At 33.4% G+C, this 21870-nt stretch overlaps 1 protein-coding gene across 9 annotated transcripts in view; it reads right to left on the bottom strand.

Moving 5' to 3' along the window:
• The window catches only part of DLG1 (discs large MAGUK scaffold protein 1), a 228975-nt gene that overhangs the window by 41766 nt on the left and 165339 nt on the right, over window positions 1-21870 (bottom strand). For all 9 annotated transcript variants that reach the window (XM_032481581.1, XM_032481590.1, XM_032481574.1 and 6 more), the window contains 2 exons: window positions 13799-13901; window positions 3868-3982 (listed from right to left, as the gene is read on the bottom strand). In XM_032481581.1, coding sequence (XP_032337472.1) covers window positions 3868-3982; window positions 13799-13901 — 218 coding nt within the window. The remainder of the gene's footprint in view (window positions 1-3867; window positions 3983-13798; window positions 13902-21870) is intronic.

The raw sequence follows: 21870 nt of genomic DNA on the forward strand, positions 1-21870 counted from the left end.
AAAACACAAAGGTTTGATATAGTCAGTAATTTACTAAATATTTATTTTAAATAGTAATGAAATAGATATGGCAAAGATAAAGATGACAAAGATGATGAGGATACAAATAAACATAATATAAAATAGCAAATCAAATACCTGAAGAGATAGAACAAATGCCAAAGACATTCAGAAAAGGGAAAATATTATATCTTAACATTTTTATTATCATAAATTAACCTTATGAATTACAAAAGCAATACAACTATATTACTGATAAGCAATGGAGAAATCACTCACAACCTCTACTTCTTATGTTAGCATTTAAGCTTTGTCTTTTAATACTTTGATACATTTAAAACAGGAACTCATGGAATACTTACGAGTTATGAATCACAAGAATACAATGAACACCTGTTAATCTAGTATCCAACCTAAGACTATACACAAAACTTTTATCAATAACTCACATTACCTATGTATTTCTCCCCTTGATCCTACTTCCCTCACATTAGGAGTTAAGCACTATTAGAAGGTAACCATAATTTCGAACAGTGTTTATTACTTCCTCGATCCTTACCCGTTTTTGGTTTGGTTTGGCTTTATCACACAAATACAGATGACTAAGTAATTATATATGATTTTACTAGTTACAGAGCTTTATAAAAAGGTATCATACTGTATGTAATCTTTCGTGGCCTTAACTTTTTTTTTTGAAATTAAAACTACATCTTCTAACAAGAATCATTAAGACATCTGGTTAACTACAGCAGATTGGCTACATGTGTCTACAGGCATACCTCAGTTTATTTGTGCTTTTCTTTACTGCACTTGGAAGATACTGTGTGTGTGTTGGGTTGTTTTTTTTTTTTTAAAACAAATTGAAGGTTTTGTGGCCACCCTGCATTGTGTTGGCACAACCCTGTTGTAACCCCAAGTCTACTGGCATCATTTTTCCAACAGCATTTGCTAACTTCATGTCTGTGTGTCACATTTTGGTAATTCTCCCAATTACCGAACCTCTCATTATTTCAAACTTTTTCATTATTATTATATTTATTATGGTGATATGTGATCTTTGATGTTACTACTGTAACTGTTTTAGGGCATCACGAATCGTGCTTTTATAAGATGATGAACTTAACTGATAAATGCTGTGTGTTCTGACTGCTCTGCCAATTGGCCCTTCCCTGATCTCCGTCCCTTTCCTTGGGCCTCTGTATTCCCTGACACACAATATTGAAATCAGGCCAATTAATAGCCCTACAATGGCCTCTAAGTGTTCATGTGAAAGAAAGAGTCTTATGGCACTCTAAATCAGCTAGAAAAGATTAAGCTTAGTGAGGAAGGCTCGTTGTAAGCAAAGACACGCCAAAAGCTAGGCCTCTTGCACCAGTTAGCCAAGTTGAAAAAAACTGAAAGTGCTACTTGAGTGAACACATGAATGATAAGAAAGTGAAATAGCCTTATTGCAGATACGCAGACAGTTTTAATGGTTTGAACAGATCAAACCAGCCATAACATTCCCTTAAGCCAAAGTGTAACCCAAAGCAAGGCTCAAACTCTTTTTAATTCTATGAAGGCTGAGAGAGGTGAGGAAGCTGCAGAAGAAAAGTTTGAAACTAGCGGAGGTTGGTTCATAATATTTAAATAAGGCAAGAAGTCACCTCTATAAAATAAAAGTACACGGTAAAGCAGCAAGTAGTGATGTACAAGTTGCAGTAAGTTATCCAGAAGATCTAGGCTAAGTAATGAAGTTGGTTACATTGAGCAACAGATTTTCAGTGTAGATGGGACAGCCTTATATTGCAAGAAGATACACTTAGAATTTTCATAGCTAGAGAGAAGTCAGTGCCTAGCTTCAAAGCTTCAAAGGGCAGGTTGACTCCCTTGTTAGGGGTTAATGCAGCTGGTGAATATAAGTTAAGCCAATGCTCATTTACCATTCTGAAAATCCTAGGGTGCTTAAGAATTATGCTGAATTTACTCTGTCTGTGCTCTAGAAATGGAACAACAAAGCCTGGATGCAAGCACACTCTGGTTACAACATGGTTTACAGAATATTTTAAAAGCACACTTTTGAGACCTACTGCTCAAAAAAAAAAAAGAATTCTTTCAAAATATTACTATTGCTTATTGACGATGTACTTGGTCACCCAAAAGTTTTGATGGAAACATACAATGAAGTTAATGCTGTTTACATGCCTGCTAACACAATATCCACTCTGTAGCCCACGGATCGAGGACTAATTTTGACTTCCAAGACTTATTAGTTAAGAAACACATTTTGTAAGGTTAAAACTGCCATAGATAGTGATTCCTCTGAGGGTGTTGGGCAAAGTAAACTGAAAACCTTCTGGAAAGGATTCACCACTCTAGATGTCATTAACATTTGTGATTCATTGGTTGAGGTCAAAATATCAGTATTAATTGGAGTTTGGAAAAAGTTGATTCTAACCCTAATGAGTGACTTTGAGGGGTTGAAGACTTCAGCAGAGGAAATAACTACAGATGTGGTAGAAATAGCCCGAGAACCAGAAGTGGAGCCTAAAGATGTGACTGAACTGCTGCAATCTCACAACAAAACTTGAACAGATGTTCAAACTTCTCAACAGGTGAGGAGCTGTTTCTTCTGGATGAGCAAAGAAAGCAGTTTCTTGAGATAGAATCTACTCTTGGTGAAGATGCTATGAAGATTATTGAAATGAAAAGGGATATAATATATTATGTCAACTTAGCTGATAAAGCAGTGGCAGGGTTTCAGAGGACTGACTGCAATTTTGAAAGAAGTTCTACCGAGGGTAAAATGCTATCATATAGCATTATATGCTTCAAAGAAATCACAAATGAAAGGAAGATTTTAATTAATGTGGCAAACTTCATTGTTGTCTTAAACTTTAAGAAATTGCCACAGCCACCCCAAACCTCCAGCTCCCTGATCAGTCAGCAGTCATCAACATGGAGGCAGGATCTTCCATTAGCAAAAGATTATGACTCACTGAAGGCTCAGATGATGGTTAGCATTTTTTAGCAATAAAGTATTTTTTAAATTGAGGTATGTATTTTTTTAAGACATAATGCTATTATTGTACACTCAGTAGACTATAGTACAGTGTTAAATATAACCTTTTATGCACTGGGAAACCAAAAAATGTGTGTCTTGCTTTATTGTGCTATTCACCATGTTGTAGTGGTGTGGAACTGAACCTGCAACATCTCTGAGGTAATTCTTGCATTTCTTTTCCATCCTGAAACTCATAAAATAACAACAACAAAAAAGACAAATACAAAAAAGAGATGGCAACAGGAGAAAAGAGAGTTTAAACATGTTTTTGGATGATGGTAAATAAATCTGGCAGAGCAAAGGAAGCTCTAAATGGGGTGCCTGAAGAGAGGGATACTGAAGTAAGATTTACTCCACAAGACCCTAGAAATGCTTACAAATTAAAGTGTACGGTATCCATGTAGGTAGAGATAACTTAGAGCAGTGAAAACAGAAGAACTGGGGGAAATTATTGTAGTAATTAAATGTTACTCAAATGGAGAATATTTTATTATAAAAGGAAACAGGTAAATAGAAGTGCTGGATGATAGGACACATCAAACTATACTAGCCACTCAGTAAAATATCAACTTAAAAAAATTTTTGGCCCATATTTATTTTGTCTTTCTTTACTATATTGTAATTATTCAAGAGGTAATATAACTCTCATTGATAAAATTATAATACTATTCCTGAAAGATAGATTATCAGGAAATCAGTCATAAAGAAACATTTCCATGGTTTGCAATACACTTTTCTATAGTAAAACTAAGTCATACTGAAAAACCGGGAAGAATTTGCATGCATAAATAAAGACTGCTATAACTAGAAATAAAAAAATTTACCTGACATAGAGGGATCGCTTCTGGCTAGTTCGAAGAGAACCTGATCCTGAACTAATGCTACTATTCATCATCTGTTCCCGTAAGTCATGTATTTTGGCTTCAAAACGACTGTACTCTGATGGAAGAAAAAAGAGAAATAAATTTATACTTTATTTTCTAAAAATATAAGTCACTTGAAGATAAAAGTATTATATATGTAGGCTGTCTTATAATTGGTTAAATGTAGTCAGAACCTTAAAAGAGTAGTCTACACAAGATTTTGCCCAATATGCAAATATCAAAAATTAATCTTAATGTACCATGATTAAGAATTGACTGAAAACAGAATTTTCTCATATGCTATTTTAAATTTCCTATGACATTTAATAAGTTAAAAGACAACTTCCGTGCATCAAATAGCAGTATCAATCTTACTTTATTGTTGAATTTAACTGTAAATTTTGAAAAGTGAAAATCAGGATGTGTTCTAATTTTTATACTTTAAAAAAAAGAATCCTATAGTAATTTATACTAGACACTTTGCTTACTGACTTTTTCCCTGTTAAGAAATCAGCTGATCTTATATCCTCAGATTTTACCCTTGTGCAGGGTAAAATAATATGGGAGAAATATGTCTTAAAAAAACTAATAAATAAAATCAAATTTATTTCAATTCATTTTATAATTTATAAATTTTCAAAGACACACAAAAAAGCAATCTGAAGGAATAAACACTTTATTTAAGATACCTTTTATAGAAAAACAAATGTGATTCTGAATATGGACTATTTTAAACTCATACATAAAATCTTTAAGCACTTTTTCAAAAATATTGCAATTACATGGTTACATATACTTATATAATTTTCTCTATTTACAATAAATAACTGTCTTATAGACAAGTCAGATTCTACCAGATTTTTTAAAATAAAACCAATCCTATAGCAAGAGCAAATAACTTGTCTGGAGTTTGTATAGTTTAAAAAGACAGAGTAAGAGTAAGCATGCTTACTTAGATGTTTATGTTGTTGAGTTACTCTTGCTTTCATCATAGTCATCAAGTTTGTTTTATGGCTACTGAGATTAACTGAAGCAACAATTCATCAAAAAATTCAGAAACATTTAAATGCTCACATTAATATGTAATAAAATCTCCTTTTATTGCCCTTTAAAATGTAATAGAAAATTTAAAGTATAAACATTAAGAGACTGACTAGTATAGCTATATCCATTATAATTCAACAATTATCAACTCATGTCAAGTTTTTTGTTTGTATGGACATATCTACGATACAGACTGACTGATGGATGAAGATAAAGATGAAAACAAGAAGTGAACCATAAGTTTATACTGGTTCTTTAATTAAAAATTAGGACCATTACGTTTTTACTTATTCTTGTATCTTTATATGCTTTCCTGCATATGAAGAATCCTGGTTCTCAAGACACTGAGGATAACAGAATCAGATACCACAGATGACTTACTTGTTTTAGCCAATATTACATTCACAACAGTCTTAAAATAACAAGAAAGCTATAACCATGACATGATTACTGTAAACAGTTAACTATCTTCCCTAGTTCTTTTTATCCTTAGAGTATGGCCTATTATAAGGGATATACAGTTGAATACTGTTTTAAAGTCACTTGGAATAGTTCCTTCCTAGGTGCCATACTGCCAGTTGGATATACACCTAGGTTCATTTGTTCCTTTTTATTTTCAACTTTAACTTTTAGGGGTTGCTTTTAAAAATTTTCATTGTTTTTACAGGTAGGTAAAATAATTCCAAAGTCAATTGTTTCATAAAATAAGGATATTAAAAAGAAGTCTAATTTCTATCCCTCTCTCCCTTCTCCACTTTGTCCTGTTCATAAACATTTAAAGAAAGCTTTATCCTTCCATTTTTAATAAGTAAACATATATACACATGCAAATATTTATATAAATGTATTCTATATTAATATATGTATATTTAAATTATACATATACTTTATAATTATGTGTGTATGTGTACACATGTATGTATTGCTTCTCCTTCTTAAACAGTAACATACACATTTTCCCATCTTGCTTATGTTATTTAATAGGATTTAAAGTAATAGTCTTACTGTAGTAATAATAAGAATGCTCCATAGCAGCATATACAGATGTCCCTCATTCTTTTTTTATAGCTATATGGTTCTTTTACCTCTAACCTCTCTTTGTTACAAGAAGATACTGTATAGGGTTAGATTTTGCTGTACTAGCAAATCTGAAAATTGTTTTCTTTTAATAATCAAGTGAGCTAACTTTTGATATGATTAAAGTTGTGTGATTTCCAGTTCTATTCTTAATATTTTGTTTTATATTTTGTTTATATGTTGAATATATATATATAGTCAAGCCTTTTATATAGCTTGTGGCAGATTATATTTTCCAAAGATGCCCGGCATCCCACATGTTCTTGTACTATGTGACCAGGCTCCAACTCATCACACATCAGGGCAGTTACCTGTGTAGGAGCCCTCCTCATGGTTAAGTCCTAACAGGCCACCATAACTAATCCTGACCTCCTCAGCCCTGCAATGCAGATAACTACCTTGCTATGCTCCACCTAATGGCTTAATACAAAATTGATCAGGATGTGGAAGGGAAAGAGCTCTTTATTTTTGGATTTTAAAAATTTAAAGGTAAGATGTTCATTATAGTTCACATAGCATTATTAGTTGTTTTCAGCCATTTTGCCAAGCAAATTAACCAAAGTCCTAGTGACTTAAAATATTCTACATTTGAGAAATCTAAAAACTTTCTGTAAAAAGGTCACATTATCTTTTATAGTGAGGTGGAAAATGTACTTTCCTAAGAAGTAACTAAGTTACCATAAAGCAGTTAAAGTCTCAGATATTCAACATTTAAGATACTGGAGAACTAAAGTCAATTCCTGATAATTTCTTAAATTTGTGCCTTACTTATTTTGTTAACTCTGTTCAGATTTTCATATTTATGGTCTTTACTTACTATTAACAACTCCTTATAACCATCTGTCTGTCTGTCTCAAACATACTTCAATACTTTCCTCAAAGTAACATTTCCCTTAAACTTCCATTTAATTTACCTAGCTAACATTCCTATCTTTTCCTTTTATTTCAATCAATTCATCCTTTCAGCTCTAACAGTTTCATTCTTATACCCATTCTGTGTACCTTTTCTTTATATTCTCCATTCTGTGTACCTTTACTTTATATTTTATTTTGGAGGAAGAATCTCATTTCTTATCTTCAGTTAAGTCATTTGCATCCCTTTTCCAGAAATTATACCACCACTCATTTCAGGAAAGCTACTATTGGAGAGAGCTAAAATGTTACCTGGGAGATAATCTCCATTAAACATTGTTGTTATGAAATATATTAGGAAGTCTTTGAACAGCTGGCCATAAGTTAAATAATATGTGTACGCTTATAGGAGCAGACACAATGTTTAATGGCCAACTTTCTGCATTTTATTCCCCTTTTCAACTTCTAATCTTTATTTCCACCCCCACACTATAAGTAAAAAGATGGAAGCAAGGGGAAAGAGAATGGGGAGAAATTTTACCTCCCCCAATTTCCTTGAAACTTGCAGTCCTAATTATGAAGGATGAAACTCACTTAATACTCTATGATGAAATATATTAATTAAACACAGAGCTTTAACACCTGAGAGCAACAACTATCAGAGAATGGATATTATGATTGATCTAGAAAAGAAAAAGGAAAAGTTTTTGAGTAAAAAGGCAAGCTGGTTGTTTTAAGTAGTTAGGAAGGGGTAGAAAGATACAGGAAGGAAAGTAAGATACTAAAAAAAAAAAAAAATAACTAGGAAGGTGGTACAGAAAATACTAAACAGATGACATATGCTTGCAAAGAAATGCCACTAATCCAATACAACCTCTCCGTTCAGCCTCCACTTCTCCCCTCTTTGGTTATTATCAGAAGTAGTTATGAAAATAAAATGAGAAGACAGGTTAAACTCTACCTCTGCAACTCAGATTTAAATCAAACCTTTGAAACTCAGAAAAGGGGCTCTGGTCAAACCTCTCAGCTTTTCTAGACTTTAGTCATTTGAAGATTAGGAATAGTAACACCAATCTCAAAGATTCTTTTTCTTATGAAAATGAAATAAAATGCCTCACAAATTTAAGACATAAACAATGGGAAAGAGAAAATACATTTAATATAAGTTTAAGTCTATCCCTTTGATCTCTTTTTCATTTATAATACCATTGTAATATAATTAATATTTTCTGAACCAAAAATAGACATTTAAAGCCTGGAAGTTGCTATAGTATACTTGAGGAACAATGAGATAAAGTATTTGTGTTTAGGGCTTTTTGTGAAGACAGGCAGCTTTAGTGTGTGGTTGAGAGAGTAAGTGCAAGGTGTGGGGACCACTTGGAACCCCAAGGTTGTCACAGAGATTATTTTAAGCTGAAGACATTTGAGGTTCAATAAATGCAGAAAAAAGCCTTATCGGAGCTTTCCTTATCTAACTCAAAGCATCAACTTCTGGGAAATGAGGTTACTCTAAATCTCCTCTTTTGGGGAGCTCTACAGCCCTGAAGAAGATGGAAACACCACTCATACCTGTAGAGACAAACATTATCACAAACTTCCTCCTAAAGAGGTACTTTTCTCCCCACTCCCTTTTCCATACTATGTTAGGAATATAAGCCTTTAATCTTAACCATTTAATGAGCCAGTTACTTTTGTTGGCTCCCTGGATGCATACTTCTGTTAATCTGTCTTCCGTCAGTTTAATTCACAGGCGCCAACTAATGAAACTAAATGGGCAGAGGAAAAGTTTTTCCTCCTCTACAAAGGGCTATCAGAAATCTTAGCCACTTGCCAGCTGTGTAACTGGCAAGTTACTTAACCTTTCTCTGCCTTAGCTTACACAACTGTAATGTAAAATGACAATTAACAGTGCCCACTCTATAGGGTTTTATGGGAATTAAGAGAGTTAATGTGGGGAGGGTATAGCTCAGTGGGCAGGGAGTGTGCTTAGGGTGCATGAGGTCCTGGGTTCAATCCCTAATCCGTCCATTAAAAAAAAAAAGTTAGTAAATGTAACATGGTTAGATGCCTGGCACATTTTTTTGTTTCCTATTATAGTCTATCACCCAACCCAAAGGAGATTCTTTAACTATAGACCAGGAATTATTTGTTAAATTTTTGTTAACTTCTGGATATGGAATAAAAAACTAGAATAGTAATTCCAGTGCCCATGTTTGATTTCTGATTATGATTCCCAAAAATGATTAGTAGTAAAGTTCTAAAAAATGAATTGTTGCTTGTCTTTGGAGTTAGCAAAACTGAGGGAAGCTAAGTGATAAAGTCCTTTTAAATGTTTTATAGATTGTTTTTTCAAACTTAGAGTCTAAGTGATTAAAGTTCAAAGTTCACAAGCTGAAAAACTCGTAACACTATTTCATGGAAGGCTAATAGGAAAGCCATAAATTCTGAAAGATAAAAACTTTCTCCTACCAAAAAGCTTACCTTCACTCTTTGTCTGTTTTATAGTATGTATGTATGTCAGATTATCAATGAAGCAAAGAATCCCAAGGAATTTGTTATTAGTAAAGTGAAGATACTAACTGCAAGGAGATGACTGATTATCAGAGTGTCATGTGACTCCTTTTGTACTTCGTAAAATAGCCAGCTCACTGAGAAATAAAACCTGAGTCTTATCTTTAATCGATATCCTTGGTCCTCTTAACAGTTACACACTGATGACGTGAAATGTTATTTTTTTAAAAAGTGCTGTACAACAAAAATACATTTGTTAAAAACATAATTAGTATTAAAACAAAACATAAAGCCATTGTGTCAGTGCCTAATAAACAAACATAAGGTAAGTAGCAATACAGCAAGGAGGACAGGTCAGTTTTCAAAGTACTCAAAACCTGCTTTTAAATTTTAACTTTCTCATCTTTGGTCTTCTGTTATTCTTTCTAGAATGTCATTTCTTCTCTCTGCCTATCTAAAGCCTACCCATTCTTTAGGTTTCCAGTTAATTCCCAATCCTACCTGATGGCATTATTTTCCCCTCATACCAGGCAATATGATTTACCTTCTTCTGAATTCCTAAGACAATGTCTGTCTTCTATGTTCTACTGGTACTTACCTTGTGTTTATTAGGCAATCACAGCATAGCTGTGGTAAAAGAATACAGTATAAATCAATATTGCCAGACTGAACACTCACTAAAATATTCCCAGTGAAAAGTATCTAGACTTTGAAGGCAACAGACCTATCACTGAATCCCCGCTATTACTACCAGCATTATTGTTTGCGTGTATACCATCATCTGTATGTAGGGATACAGCTATGTGTTTCATAAGCCTCTAGAGCAAGGCTTAAATAAATAGAAAATAGGCACCTAAATAAACATACAATTATAAACCATGTCAAGCGTTATAAAGGAAAAATACCACAGTGCTGTGAGAAATGAAATCATGAGAAGGAGCCAATCATATAAAGAATAGGGGGAAAGAATATTCTAAGAACAAACAGAATGAACAGAGAATTAGGAAAATATCTGGTATAATGAAGTGTTGAAGGAAGGTCAGTATGGTTAGTGCTTCAGGAGTAAAAGAAGGAGTAGAGAGCTTGCAGTGAAGTCATATGCATTGTGTGTGCTCAATTATACAGAGCCTTGCAGGTCCTATTAAAGGGTTTGAATCTTATTCAGAGTATAATGGGAAGTGTTTTAAATGGGAACTGATACAGCCCAATCTTTGTATTTACAAAAATCACTGTGGCTGATGAATAGACTGGAGAAAGTCAAGAAAGAAGGAGACTTGCTAGAGGCTATTAGAATAGTTTAGGTAAGATCTGATAGTGGGTTTGGTTAGGGTAGTGGCCAAGACACAGAGGTTGAGAAAAGGGAAGGGAGATCAAGGATGACTCCTAGGCTCTGGCTTAAACATCAGTGGAAGTGCCATTTAAGGAGAGAGTGAAAGAATTGTTTCAGATAAGCTCAATTTCAAACATTAGGGAGAAATAAAGCTGGAGAAACCAAACAGGAAATTATCTGGTCCATTATTAGGAAATGTTTGGAAAAAAGATAGATACACAAGAGTAATTAACATAAGGGTCTAATCTTGAAACGTAGAAGACATATGTTAAATAGTAGCTACTTGAATAATCCAAGTAGAATGCAAATTCTCCTTGATACAAAAATGGCTCCATCAAGACTAGAATAGTTAAAAGTTTTAAATACAACTAAAGTTTCATTCAGAAAGGTTCATACGAGAGAAAAGCACAGAAATTAAAAAAAGAACAACAACAAAAAAACCCCGAGTACAAGTACAGAAAAAGATAATCTGAAAGGGAGATTCCTAGGACCATTCAGTAACTACTGTAGGAAAAGGGTAGCCCACCCTTCCCAGTCCTTGCCAGTCATCAGTGGCAAGTATACTTACTGCATATATATATAGGCTTAGTTAAGCTTAGTTAAGAGTCACTAAACATGAAAATGGTAAAATTAATGATCCTTGTTCTGATATATGCTCATCAAGCATTACAGCAGTTCTTTATCAATCTATTTTTACCTCCTTATTAATAACTTAATATTTTCATCTCGGTCCCAGAAGATTCTTTCTTGATAAACATTAACTAGAATATGTCTGAATTTTGACCATTCTGAGTCAATTTTCATGCTATGTCTTTTCAGTATAAAGACTCACATCGTATAAATTCAGGAACATTTTCTTGACTACTATAATTTCAAACATTTAATCTCTTCTTTTTAAAAAATTTACTTTTTCCAGAAAGTCTAATTATGTTTATGTTGTATATACATAATTCCCTGTCTTTTCACTCTAATCTTAAATTCTCTTTGTTTCTACTTAATGTTGTTTACTTTTCCTACTGTATCCTTTATGTCCCCTATTGATTTTTCTGCAGTGTCTCTGCCTTTCTGTTCCAAGTTAAGAAACTAGTTTGCTTTCTTCTTTTCTGGGTTCTCCTAGCTCAAAGTTAATCTCTTCTGGTTGTTAAGCCTCTTTTCCTACAGTTCTTTACATATCTACTTTGTGGTCTTCTTTCAAAGAAGTGAATGCATAAATTGTTTCAGAACATTAAAATCAAATTTTCATCTGATTTGTGCCAATGTTGTGTGTGTGTGTGTGCGCGCGCGCGTGTTGCTAAGTTTTGTTCTTTGTTTCTATCTCTTCTTATTAATATCTTTGTATGAATGCTAGGCCAGTTCTTTTTAAATTGCTTACTACTGAATGAGTTCGCTGGACCAGAAAGTTTTGGGGTATAGGGTGAGTAAGGAACCATGGGTTACCTTTAGAGCATTTAAAACCAAGACTGTCACATTATTTGATGCTATCAAGACAGACTGTTTAAATCAAATATGGGTTCTCTATTCTCTAAATGAAATCACATCAAGGATGGCTTTTGCTCTAGCATCCTCACTCCAATTTCCACATGGCTTGCCATAAACAACGGATAATGTTTTCATACCTCAAAAACAAGTCCCTTACCATTAGGAAGTATAATTTCCTGTCATATTTTAAGTTCTGCTACCACTGAGCATTCTCAAAATTTCATGTTTTCACTCTTTCCTTCTTTCCATGTAGTTTTTGCCAGATCTCAATCTGCTTAAGCAGCCTTTGCCTGTATTTTGTTGTCTAGGTATTATATCTGACTTCTTAGTTTTGCTTAATGTGAGGTCAAGCTGTATGGGTACAAGCATGCGTTTATGTTTTATTTTCCTTGCTGTTTTTGTGTGTTTTCTGGGGAGGTTAAGGAGCAGATACTGACTTTCCCTTAATCTTATCTAAAGTCATTATTCTTCATAAACATATAAATGAGAGGCTTTCCATAATACTAAGTAACCAGTGATTATAATGTGGTTTCCATACAGTATACCTATAGGGCAAGAAGGTGCTGACCAGATGATAAAAGCATGTGTACTCTCACTGGTAGTTTTGTTTCTCACAAAAATTAATAAATTGTCATTCTGACTTCTTAATATTAGTCCTTATTTGCTTGATTAATGTGACTTATTTGGAACTTACCCCTTACACAAATGAATTTATTCTTGTTCAGTTACTAAACCTAAAATGCTGAGTTGTCAAGAAATATTATATTATGAAATAGCAAGCGATGTCCAACATACTGCTTTGAGCAGGTAAATACATACTAGGTAAATTCCACTCCAGGAAAAGAATAGTAAATGTAACAATTGCTAAATTATAGAATATTTCACCTGGCTCCTTTAGTCACATCATTCTTTCCTTCTTCACCTTGTTTATGAACATTAACTAGTATGCTATGTATTCTTTTGGGTGTTTAAGCTTTTTAAATTCCACTGAGGTTTTATTGAAATGGTTATGTTGATGTACACTAGAGTCTTGTGTATGTTTAAAATGGCATGACCTCAAATTTTCCATTACCACCTTCTTCCATTAGGAACTTGGTAAGGTCATGTCCATGATACTTCACCACTTAGAAATATATTACATCCCCAATGTGTATTCTTTCTCTTTATTTTAAGTAACAACAAAGGTTTAGAAACATGTCTGAAACCTTGATATTAATAAATATAATCTAATTAAAAAGTTAGAAAAAATTGGGATAACCTTATTTTCTTTGGCAAAATTACTATCTTTGCCTTTTAATCACTGGGTTAGTATAAGGTATGTTAAGAGGTATGTGTTTGGTCAGATGACAAATTTTAAAAAATGAACACCTGAAAATTAATCCAAATAATGGTGAAATAAAGAGTTGACAGATACAAGTTCCTACATTATATTAAAAACTCTTTGATAAGATAGTGAATTAGGTTCATAGTAAACAAATAATAGATTAATAAATCAGACAAAAACATGAAAAGAAAGTTAAGCTTGGGAAGCTAAACTTTTTAAGACAAAGATTTTAAAAAACTGAAATAAAAAAAGTACAGACAACAAGAATTTATTACCTTCAGGTCGATACTGTGCAACAATTGTGACAGCTTGACCAGCATTTTTTAAAGCAGCTGCTGCCTGCTCATGGCTGGCAGTTCTGAGGTCAACACTGTTTACCTGTAAATCAAACCAAATCTTAAATTTGAAAGAAAATCATCACATTGATTAGAAAGCACAATAGCCTGTTCTTTGAGCAGACATAGATTAAAAAAAATTACTTGCAACTACCTTATCACTAAAATATTTTCTTGTTTTGAGCTACTAAAAATATACAGTAAAACAAAAGATTACTATCAATCAAAACATTTTTAGTCACTAAAAATACTTTGCTTACTGTCAAGTGAACAAAATTGAAATAGTTTCCCCTAGGTTTTCCAGAAGATTGTCTATCAGTCTCTTGAGAAATGTACCTTAATTTGACAACCAAAAAAATCAACAAGTGACATTTTGTACATTTCATTTCACTAGTAACTCAATCAATTGGAGGGAGATTCATTTCATTTGTAGCATCCTCTCAACTCCTGCCACATTTTCACTACTACTCATTTCAGTTTCAATTCTCTTCCTTCCTTATCCAAACTAAAATTTCCGTTCTTTTCCAGTAACAGGAAAGCAATTACTTAAAAGTAATTAAAATAACTCTGATTTCAAGGACTGACATTTAAATAAGGTAAATGTTATTAAATGAACAAGGAGACATTTTTTTCAACACAGGGTCCTTCCTTGGGTGAAATAATTACTGAGGGGCTCATTCACACTCCAGAAGAATAAGAAACTTAATTCTTATTTCTGAAAAGCTGCCAAAACCAAGCATACTGCAAGATAGATTAATCTTTAGAGACTGAACACTTTCATTACAAGAAAAACTTAATATGATATTAATGCGAGCATTAGACTTAAATGTAATAAACTTTAAATATTTACATTTCTTTTTTCCCATAAGAACAATCAATGAATAAAATACAGCAATGTTTGGGACCTTCACTGAATATTTTTGGAAAAGAATAAGATCTGTCATGCAATTTTTATACGAAAGCCTGTTTTGTTGACATCTAGTCTAAAACCTATTAAAGATTACAAACCAATTTTGGAAAATGTGACTACAGAAATTCCTGGGATCACAAAACTTCTATAAAAGAACATTTTAAACAGATAAATACCTGAAGTTTTATATTATCTATAAAGGATATCATCATGCAATTAAGTTAAAATATGCACATACCTTTGGAATGGAAACTAAGATTCAAAAATCTTAATCCAAACAAATGTAACATAATGTGGTTGTATTAGAAAACATCTCTAGCTGAAGGCTAAAAAAAACTCAACCCAATGTATAAACAGTTCTATACTGAACATAAAGAAAATCCTCCTAATTCTCAGGAGAACAATTTAGAGAAGAAATACAAAGATAAACTGTCATATATTATTGTAGATAAGATCATAATTTTTAATGAATTATTCCCGAGTATCAAATCCTTCTGCTACAGAAAAGATCTGAAGACAACCTATATAGATTGAAAAGAGAGTAATTTGTTAAAAAGATTACAAATTACAAATGCTCCTAAATAACACCAAACATTTTAATGGAATACACTATCAAAATCCTAGTATGAATGCATACTGTGTAAACAGACTTAGAGTCATTTTAATTTAAATTAACACTTAAAAAGTGGAGATGTAATTTACATAAACTCCACACTTTTAATGGGGACAGTTTAGTGTTTGATATATTCACAAGCATGTGTAACCACTACCATACTCTAATTCCAAAACATTTTCATCAGCCCCCGCCAAAACCCACAACCCATTAGCATTCATTTCCTTCTTCCTTCTCTCCTTTGACCCTGGCAACCCCTATTTTACTTTCTGACTCTAAGGATTTGTCTATTTTGTACATTTTAAATGAATGGGATATTATAAATATGTGGCTATTTGGGTATGGCTTCTTTCACTTAGCTTGTTTTCACGGTTCATCCTGCTTGTAGCCTGTTTCAGTACTTCATTACTTATGATGGCTGAGTAATACTCCATTATATAGATACTCCATATTTTATCTACTATGCTGAATTTATTCTTTTTGATACTACTGTAAATTGAATTGTTTTCTTAATTTCACTCTAAGGTTGTTCAATGCTTGTATATAGAAACACAACTGTTTCTTGTGTAGTGATTCTCTGTCCCACAAACTTGCTGAGCTTGTTTATTAAATTATTAACTCTGACAGTTCTTTTGGATTTCCTAAGATTTTCTATATGTAAGATCATGGCATCTATAGAGACAATTTTGCTTCTTCCTTTTTAATCTAGAAAGAGTTTGTTTCTTTTTCTTGTCTAACTGCCTACCTAGAAACTCCAGTACAATGTCAAATACAAGTGGCAAGAATGGACACCCTTGCCTTGTTCCTGATCTTAGAGGGAAAGCTTTCACTATTTCAGCATTTAGTGTGACATAAGCTATCGGTTTTTCAGTCACCCTTTATCAGGCAGAGGAAGTTCTCTACTATTCCTAATTTGTTTGGTGTTTTTATGATGTAAAGTGTTGGTGTTTGACAAAAGCTTTTTCTATTGAGATAAGTGGTCATGTGGTTTATGTCCTTAACTCTATTAATATGGTGTCTTACTTCTATTGGTATTCCTATGTTGAACCAGCCATGCACTCCTTGGATAAATTCCACTTGGTTATGGTGTACAATCCTTTTTATGCTAGTGTATAATCCTCTTTTATGCTGTTGAATCCAGCTAGCTATTTTGTTGAGGATTTTTACATATAAATTTATAAGGGATTTTACAGTCTTCTCTTCTTGTCATATCTTTGTCTGGTTTGATATAATAACAATATTGACCCTGTAGAATGAGTTGGGAAGTGTTATTCATACCTATCCCTTTTTTGGGAAGAGTTTGGGAACAACAGGTGTTATTTAAATATTCTATAGACTACACTAGTGAGGCTGTCTCATCCTGGGCTTTTTCCTTTGTGCGAAGTTTTGATAATCTATTCAATCTCCTTAATTGTTATAGTTAGTTTCTATTTCTTCTTGAATCAGTTTCAATAGTTTATGTCTTTCTAGGAACTTATCAACAATTGTACAATATATGCAACTATATATCATATACAAGCTATATATAACATATATTATAAAATGTTCTTTGGTTTTTAACAACAATTTTTGTTTTAAAGTCTACTTTGTTTGATCTTTGTATAGCCATTCTGTATGTTTCTTGGTTACTCTCTGCATGGTATATCTTTCCCAATATTTTAGTTTCAACAAAGATTGAATCTATTTTTAATGGATTTTCTAGTATGAATATTATTAATACAAATATTCCAGAAATTATATGAAATTCCAGAAAATCTGGTATGTATGTCATCATCCATAATTATCATTATCATCTTAACATGTTGTATGTCACAGAAATAACTAAATTTTCTTGTCACTGCATTATAATTACTTCTCATTAGATATTTAACCATGGCCATTTTTAAGTCTTGCCATATACAGTTATTGCTTTACTCTGTTTTTGTAATGTGTTTCATTTTCAGAGACTCATGGGAAGGGCTCTGACATGTACTCAAGAATACAGGCTTCTGATAACTTTCAGATCATACCACTGAACTGGGTAGAAAGTTACATGACACTAACAGAAAAACTGATGGCTTCATAAAATTGCTAATAAAAGATCACAATCAACAAGAATTAATTACATGGGAGTGGATGAACTGGTCAGGGTAATTATAATTTTGTGATTTTGTTTGAAACTGTTGGTTCTCTAGTCTTTCATTTTTTCCAGATTTAAGGAAACTTCTTCTCTTAAGCTGTCTATGATGTACAACAATTTGGTAAGGTATATCTTTGTGGAAAAAGATGAAATATTTATCGTTTCCTCCCTACCACGATCCCTCCAGAATTAGAAAACTCTCAGTGAGTATGCCTCTTTTCACGGTAATATAGTTATTTGTTCATGGCAATATAGTTATCTCTTCAATAGGAATCTGTTCTCCTTGTAACAGGACACAGTTGGAAACATTGTTTGTATCACCAGAGTTTTGACTGGAACATCATATTTGAGAATGTGCAGGCTCAGATATAACCAGACCAACTTGGAAAACCAGCTTGGTAGCTTGCTTATAGGATTCCTAGCATTGTTGTCAGATGAGTAAGGGAGGTCACTTCCTGGCATGTGCAGGAAACTCGGAATATTTTGAGGACCTCAAGAAGAGAGGGATTAACCCAAATCCATGGCTATTGTAGATGAAATCTGATGGCAAGTCCTTGGCTTGCAAAAGTGTTTCATTTTCAGAGACTCATGGGAAGGGCTCTGACATGTACTCAAGATGTTCAGAGAACTCAAGAGGAGTATAGATGCACAGAGTGAAGTTTTTAGCAAAGAGCTGGAAAATATAAAGAATACCCAAACAGAGTTAAAGAATAAAATCGCTGAAATGAATAACACAGTAGAAGGAACCAAGAATAGACTAAAAGAGGCAGAAGAATGGATCAACGAGCTAGAAGACAGATAGATTAGTGGAAATCTCTACTGCAGAACAGAAAAAAAGAAAAAGAATGAAAAGAAATGAGGACAGTTTAAAGACATGAGGATAGAACTCTGGGACAATATGAAGTGCACCAATATTTGCATTACTGGGGTCCCAGAAAGAGAAGAGAGAGAAGAACCTGAGAACATTTTTGGAGAGATAATCACTGAAAACTTCCCCAGCTTGGGAAAGGAAACAGTCACCCAAGTTCAGGAAGCACAGAGAATTCCACACAGGATCAACCCAAAGAAGAATGTACCAAGGCACATAGTAATCAAATTGATAAAAACTAAGAATAAGGAGAAAATATTAAAATTTGTTGCAAGAGAACAGCAACAAATAACACATACAAGGGAACTCCCGTGTGGTTATCAGCTGATTTTTCAGCAGAAACTCTATAGGCCAGAAGGGAGTGGCAAGATATATTTAAAGTGATGAAAGGGAAAACTTACAACCAAGAATACTCTATCCAGCAAGGCTCTCATTCAGATTTGATGGAGAAATCAAAAGCTTCACAGATAGCTCGCAGTGAAAAAAAATGTGACAATGAATATATGCATGTTTACGTATAACTGAAAAATTGTGCTCTACACAGGAATTTGATGCAACATTGTAAAATGACTATAACTCAATAAAAAAATGTTTAAAAAAAAAAGCTTCACAGATAAACAAAAGCTAAAAGAATTCAGCACCACCAAACCAGCTTTACAACAAATGTTAAAGAAACTTCTCTAGTCATCAAACCGTATGAAAAGAGAACAGAAAGAAGAGAGAGAGAGAAAAAAAGACCTACAAAAGATTGCTTTGGCAGTTTGGGGTCTTTTATGATTCCATACAAATTTTGGAATTGTTTGTTCCACTTCCTTGGAAAATGTTGTGAGTACTTTGACAGGGGTTCCACTGGATCTGTAGATTGCTTTGGGTAGTACAGTACAATCCAAGAGCACAAGATACCTTTCCATTTCTTTGTATCATCTTCAATTTCCTTCATTAATATTTTACAGTTTTCAGAGTATAGGTAACCTCTTTGATGCAAAGTTTGAATCTAAAATGTCTGTTGTAGAAAGTTAGATCTTTTTTATCTACCCTGTTGATACCTGTCTTTTAATTGGTGTTTTTAACCAATTTACCTTCAAAGTAATTACTGAAAAAAAGATTCACGCTATCCTTTTTTTTTTAAACAGGCTGGGGTTAGATACCCAAACAAAATGGAAAATTTTACAAAGAGAATAATTTGGCAAAGTATGGTAAGATAAGCAAATGTCTACCACACTGGTTTCTCATATGTGTAACTGGAAAATAACTTAAAAATTTCACTTTATCTTGCAACTATTAGTAATAATTGGTTCAGGCAAGAATTACCATGCTAAACCAGTGAATGAAAGCCTGAAGATAAAGACATTTACATACATCAAAGTACGTCCCCACAAATGATTCACTAATTTTAAAGGGGAAAACAGTCACTTGTCCATGAGGAAGCCTGCCAGACATTGCTTTAACCAAGTGATCAAAGATAACATCACTATAATGGAACATATTGATATCATATACCTTTGGATAAACAGCAATGAGGACACAACATCTCTTTCATAGCATTTCTGCCAAAAACATATAACCTAAGTCCAATCCTAAGGAAAATATCGGAGAAACTCATTTAAGGGGCATTCTACAAAATAACTAGTCTGCACTTTTCATTGATGTGCATTGATATGAGAGACACAGAAAGGCAGAGGAACCATTCCAAACTGATGGAGATTAAAGACAAATGAAAACTAAATGAAATGTGTGATGCAGGACCAAAAACAATTGTTATAAAGGACTAGAGGTCTGTACCATAGATAATAGTATTGCATCGCTGTTGACTGTCCTGATTTTGAAAACTGTCCTGTGGTTATGTAAATGAATGTCTTTGTTCTTAGCAGATACACACTGAAGTATTTAGCAAAGGGGTATGAGATCCGCATCCTTCTCTCAAATAGTTTGGGGGAAATATGTGTATGTACACACATACATATAGATATACACAGAGAAAAAAGTAAAAGTGAATGTGGCAAAATGTTAATAACTGGTGAATCTGGGTAAAAGATTATGTGGCACTTCTTTGTACTATTTTTTTGCAGCTTTGCTTTACATTTGAAATTATTTCAAACTAAAAAGTTTTAAATTTTAAGGTAATACGAGACAGAAATATATGAAATTGTTCAATAAATGAAACATTCTAATCAGTGTTATTATTTAGCTAGAGAAGCACTAAAGAACTGTGGCTTAGTCCTTGAGTGACTGTACTAAAGCAGAGCCTACCCTGATTAAGACAGTATATATAGTACCAAAGAGATAACCTTAGGATTTCTGGTAGATGAAATACATGACCTAGGACCAGAGTGGTATCAGATCCGACTCTAATAAAAAAACTCTGGCTACCATTTACTCCCAAAACCACTAGAGGGGCTCAGGAATATCTGTAGAGATAATTGGCAGGTGACTGAGAAAGAAAGGTTCTAGGGTGACTATTCAGTGTCTGTACTCAAAGAGTAGTGCAGTAGGTCTATCAGTCCATCTACCTGCACTACCCATATTCTCTTCTTAGGGAATCTACTCCAGCGTGGAACCTCTGAAGATGAAATTAGAGATGGAGCATTTGCATGCCATCCATTTGGCTATTTGTTTTCTTTATGCCTTTATGCCTTTTGTTCCTCTATTACTAACTGTTGTTAAAGATTATCTTTTCTCATGTTTTTCTCTTGTCCTAAGGTCTTTCCTATTGCTTTCAGGGTATTTCCCAAGAGAAGCTTAGAAACCTTTAAAATTTTTAAGTTTACCGATACATACTGCCAAATAGAAGGCTGTATTTAACTTACAATAACATTAGGGTGAGCAATTGTTTGGGACTTTCCATTTTAAAACTGAGCCTACAGGGGTTTCCAGCCTGGAGCTGTCAGTGCTAAACCTGGGAAAGTTTTGGGTGAACCAGGGTGCTGGTCAGTCTAACATATCCTAGCAGTGTGTCAGTGACCCATATAAAGTGGTCCCACATGGACAATTTAAAAAATATCTATTTTTGTTTTGTTTTTCACACCTAACTCTAAGCTGACTGAACATTTATTTTGACATGAGGTGTGAAGTGAGGTTATAAGCTAATTTTATTCCTCTAAATAACTAGCTAATTCATCCAACACTTATTTTTAAAAATCCATTCCTTACCTCTAATTTGCCCTTATCATACTCTGAATTATTTTTAAAATTTAAATTACAGTGTAACTCACAAGCAATAAAAATGTACAAATTTTAACAGTTCAGTTGGAAGGATTTTTGACAACTGTGTATGTCCACTGAAACTACAACCCCAAACACACCTTTTCCATCAACCAACCTAGAAATCTCCATTGTGCCTCTTTATAATAGTACAATTGCCAGCAACCACTTTCTGACTTTTATCAACACAAATTAATGCTGTCTGCTCATGATTATCTTGTAACTGGAATCACAAAGTATGTATTTTTTGGGTGCGTTCTGTTTTACCCAACATGATGTTTTTTAGTGTCATTTATGTTGT

This window comes from Camelus ferus, chromosome 1 (assembly GCF_009834535.1).
Source record: "Camelus ferus isolate YT-003-E chromosome 1, BCGSAC_Cfer_1.0, whole genome shotgun sequence".
NCBI lineage: Eukaryota > Metazoa > Chordata > Mammalia > Artiodactyla > Camelidae > Camelus > Camelus ferus.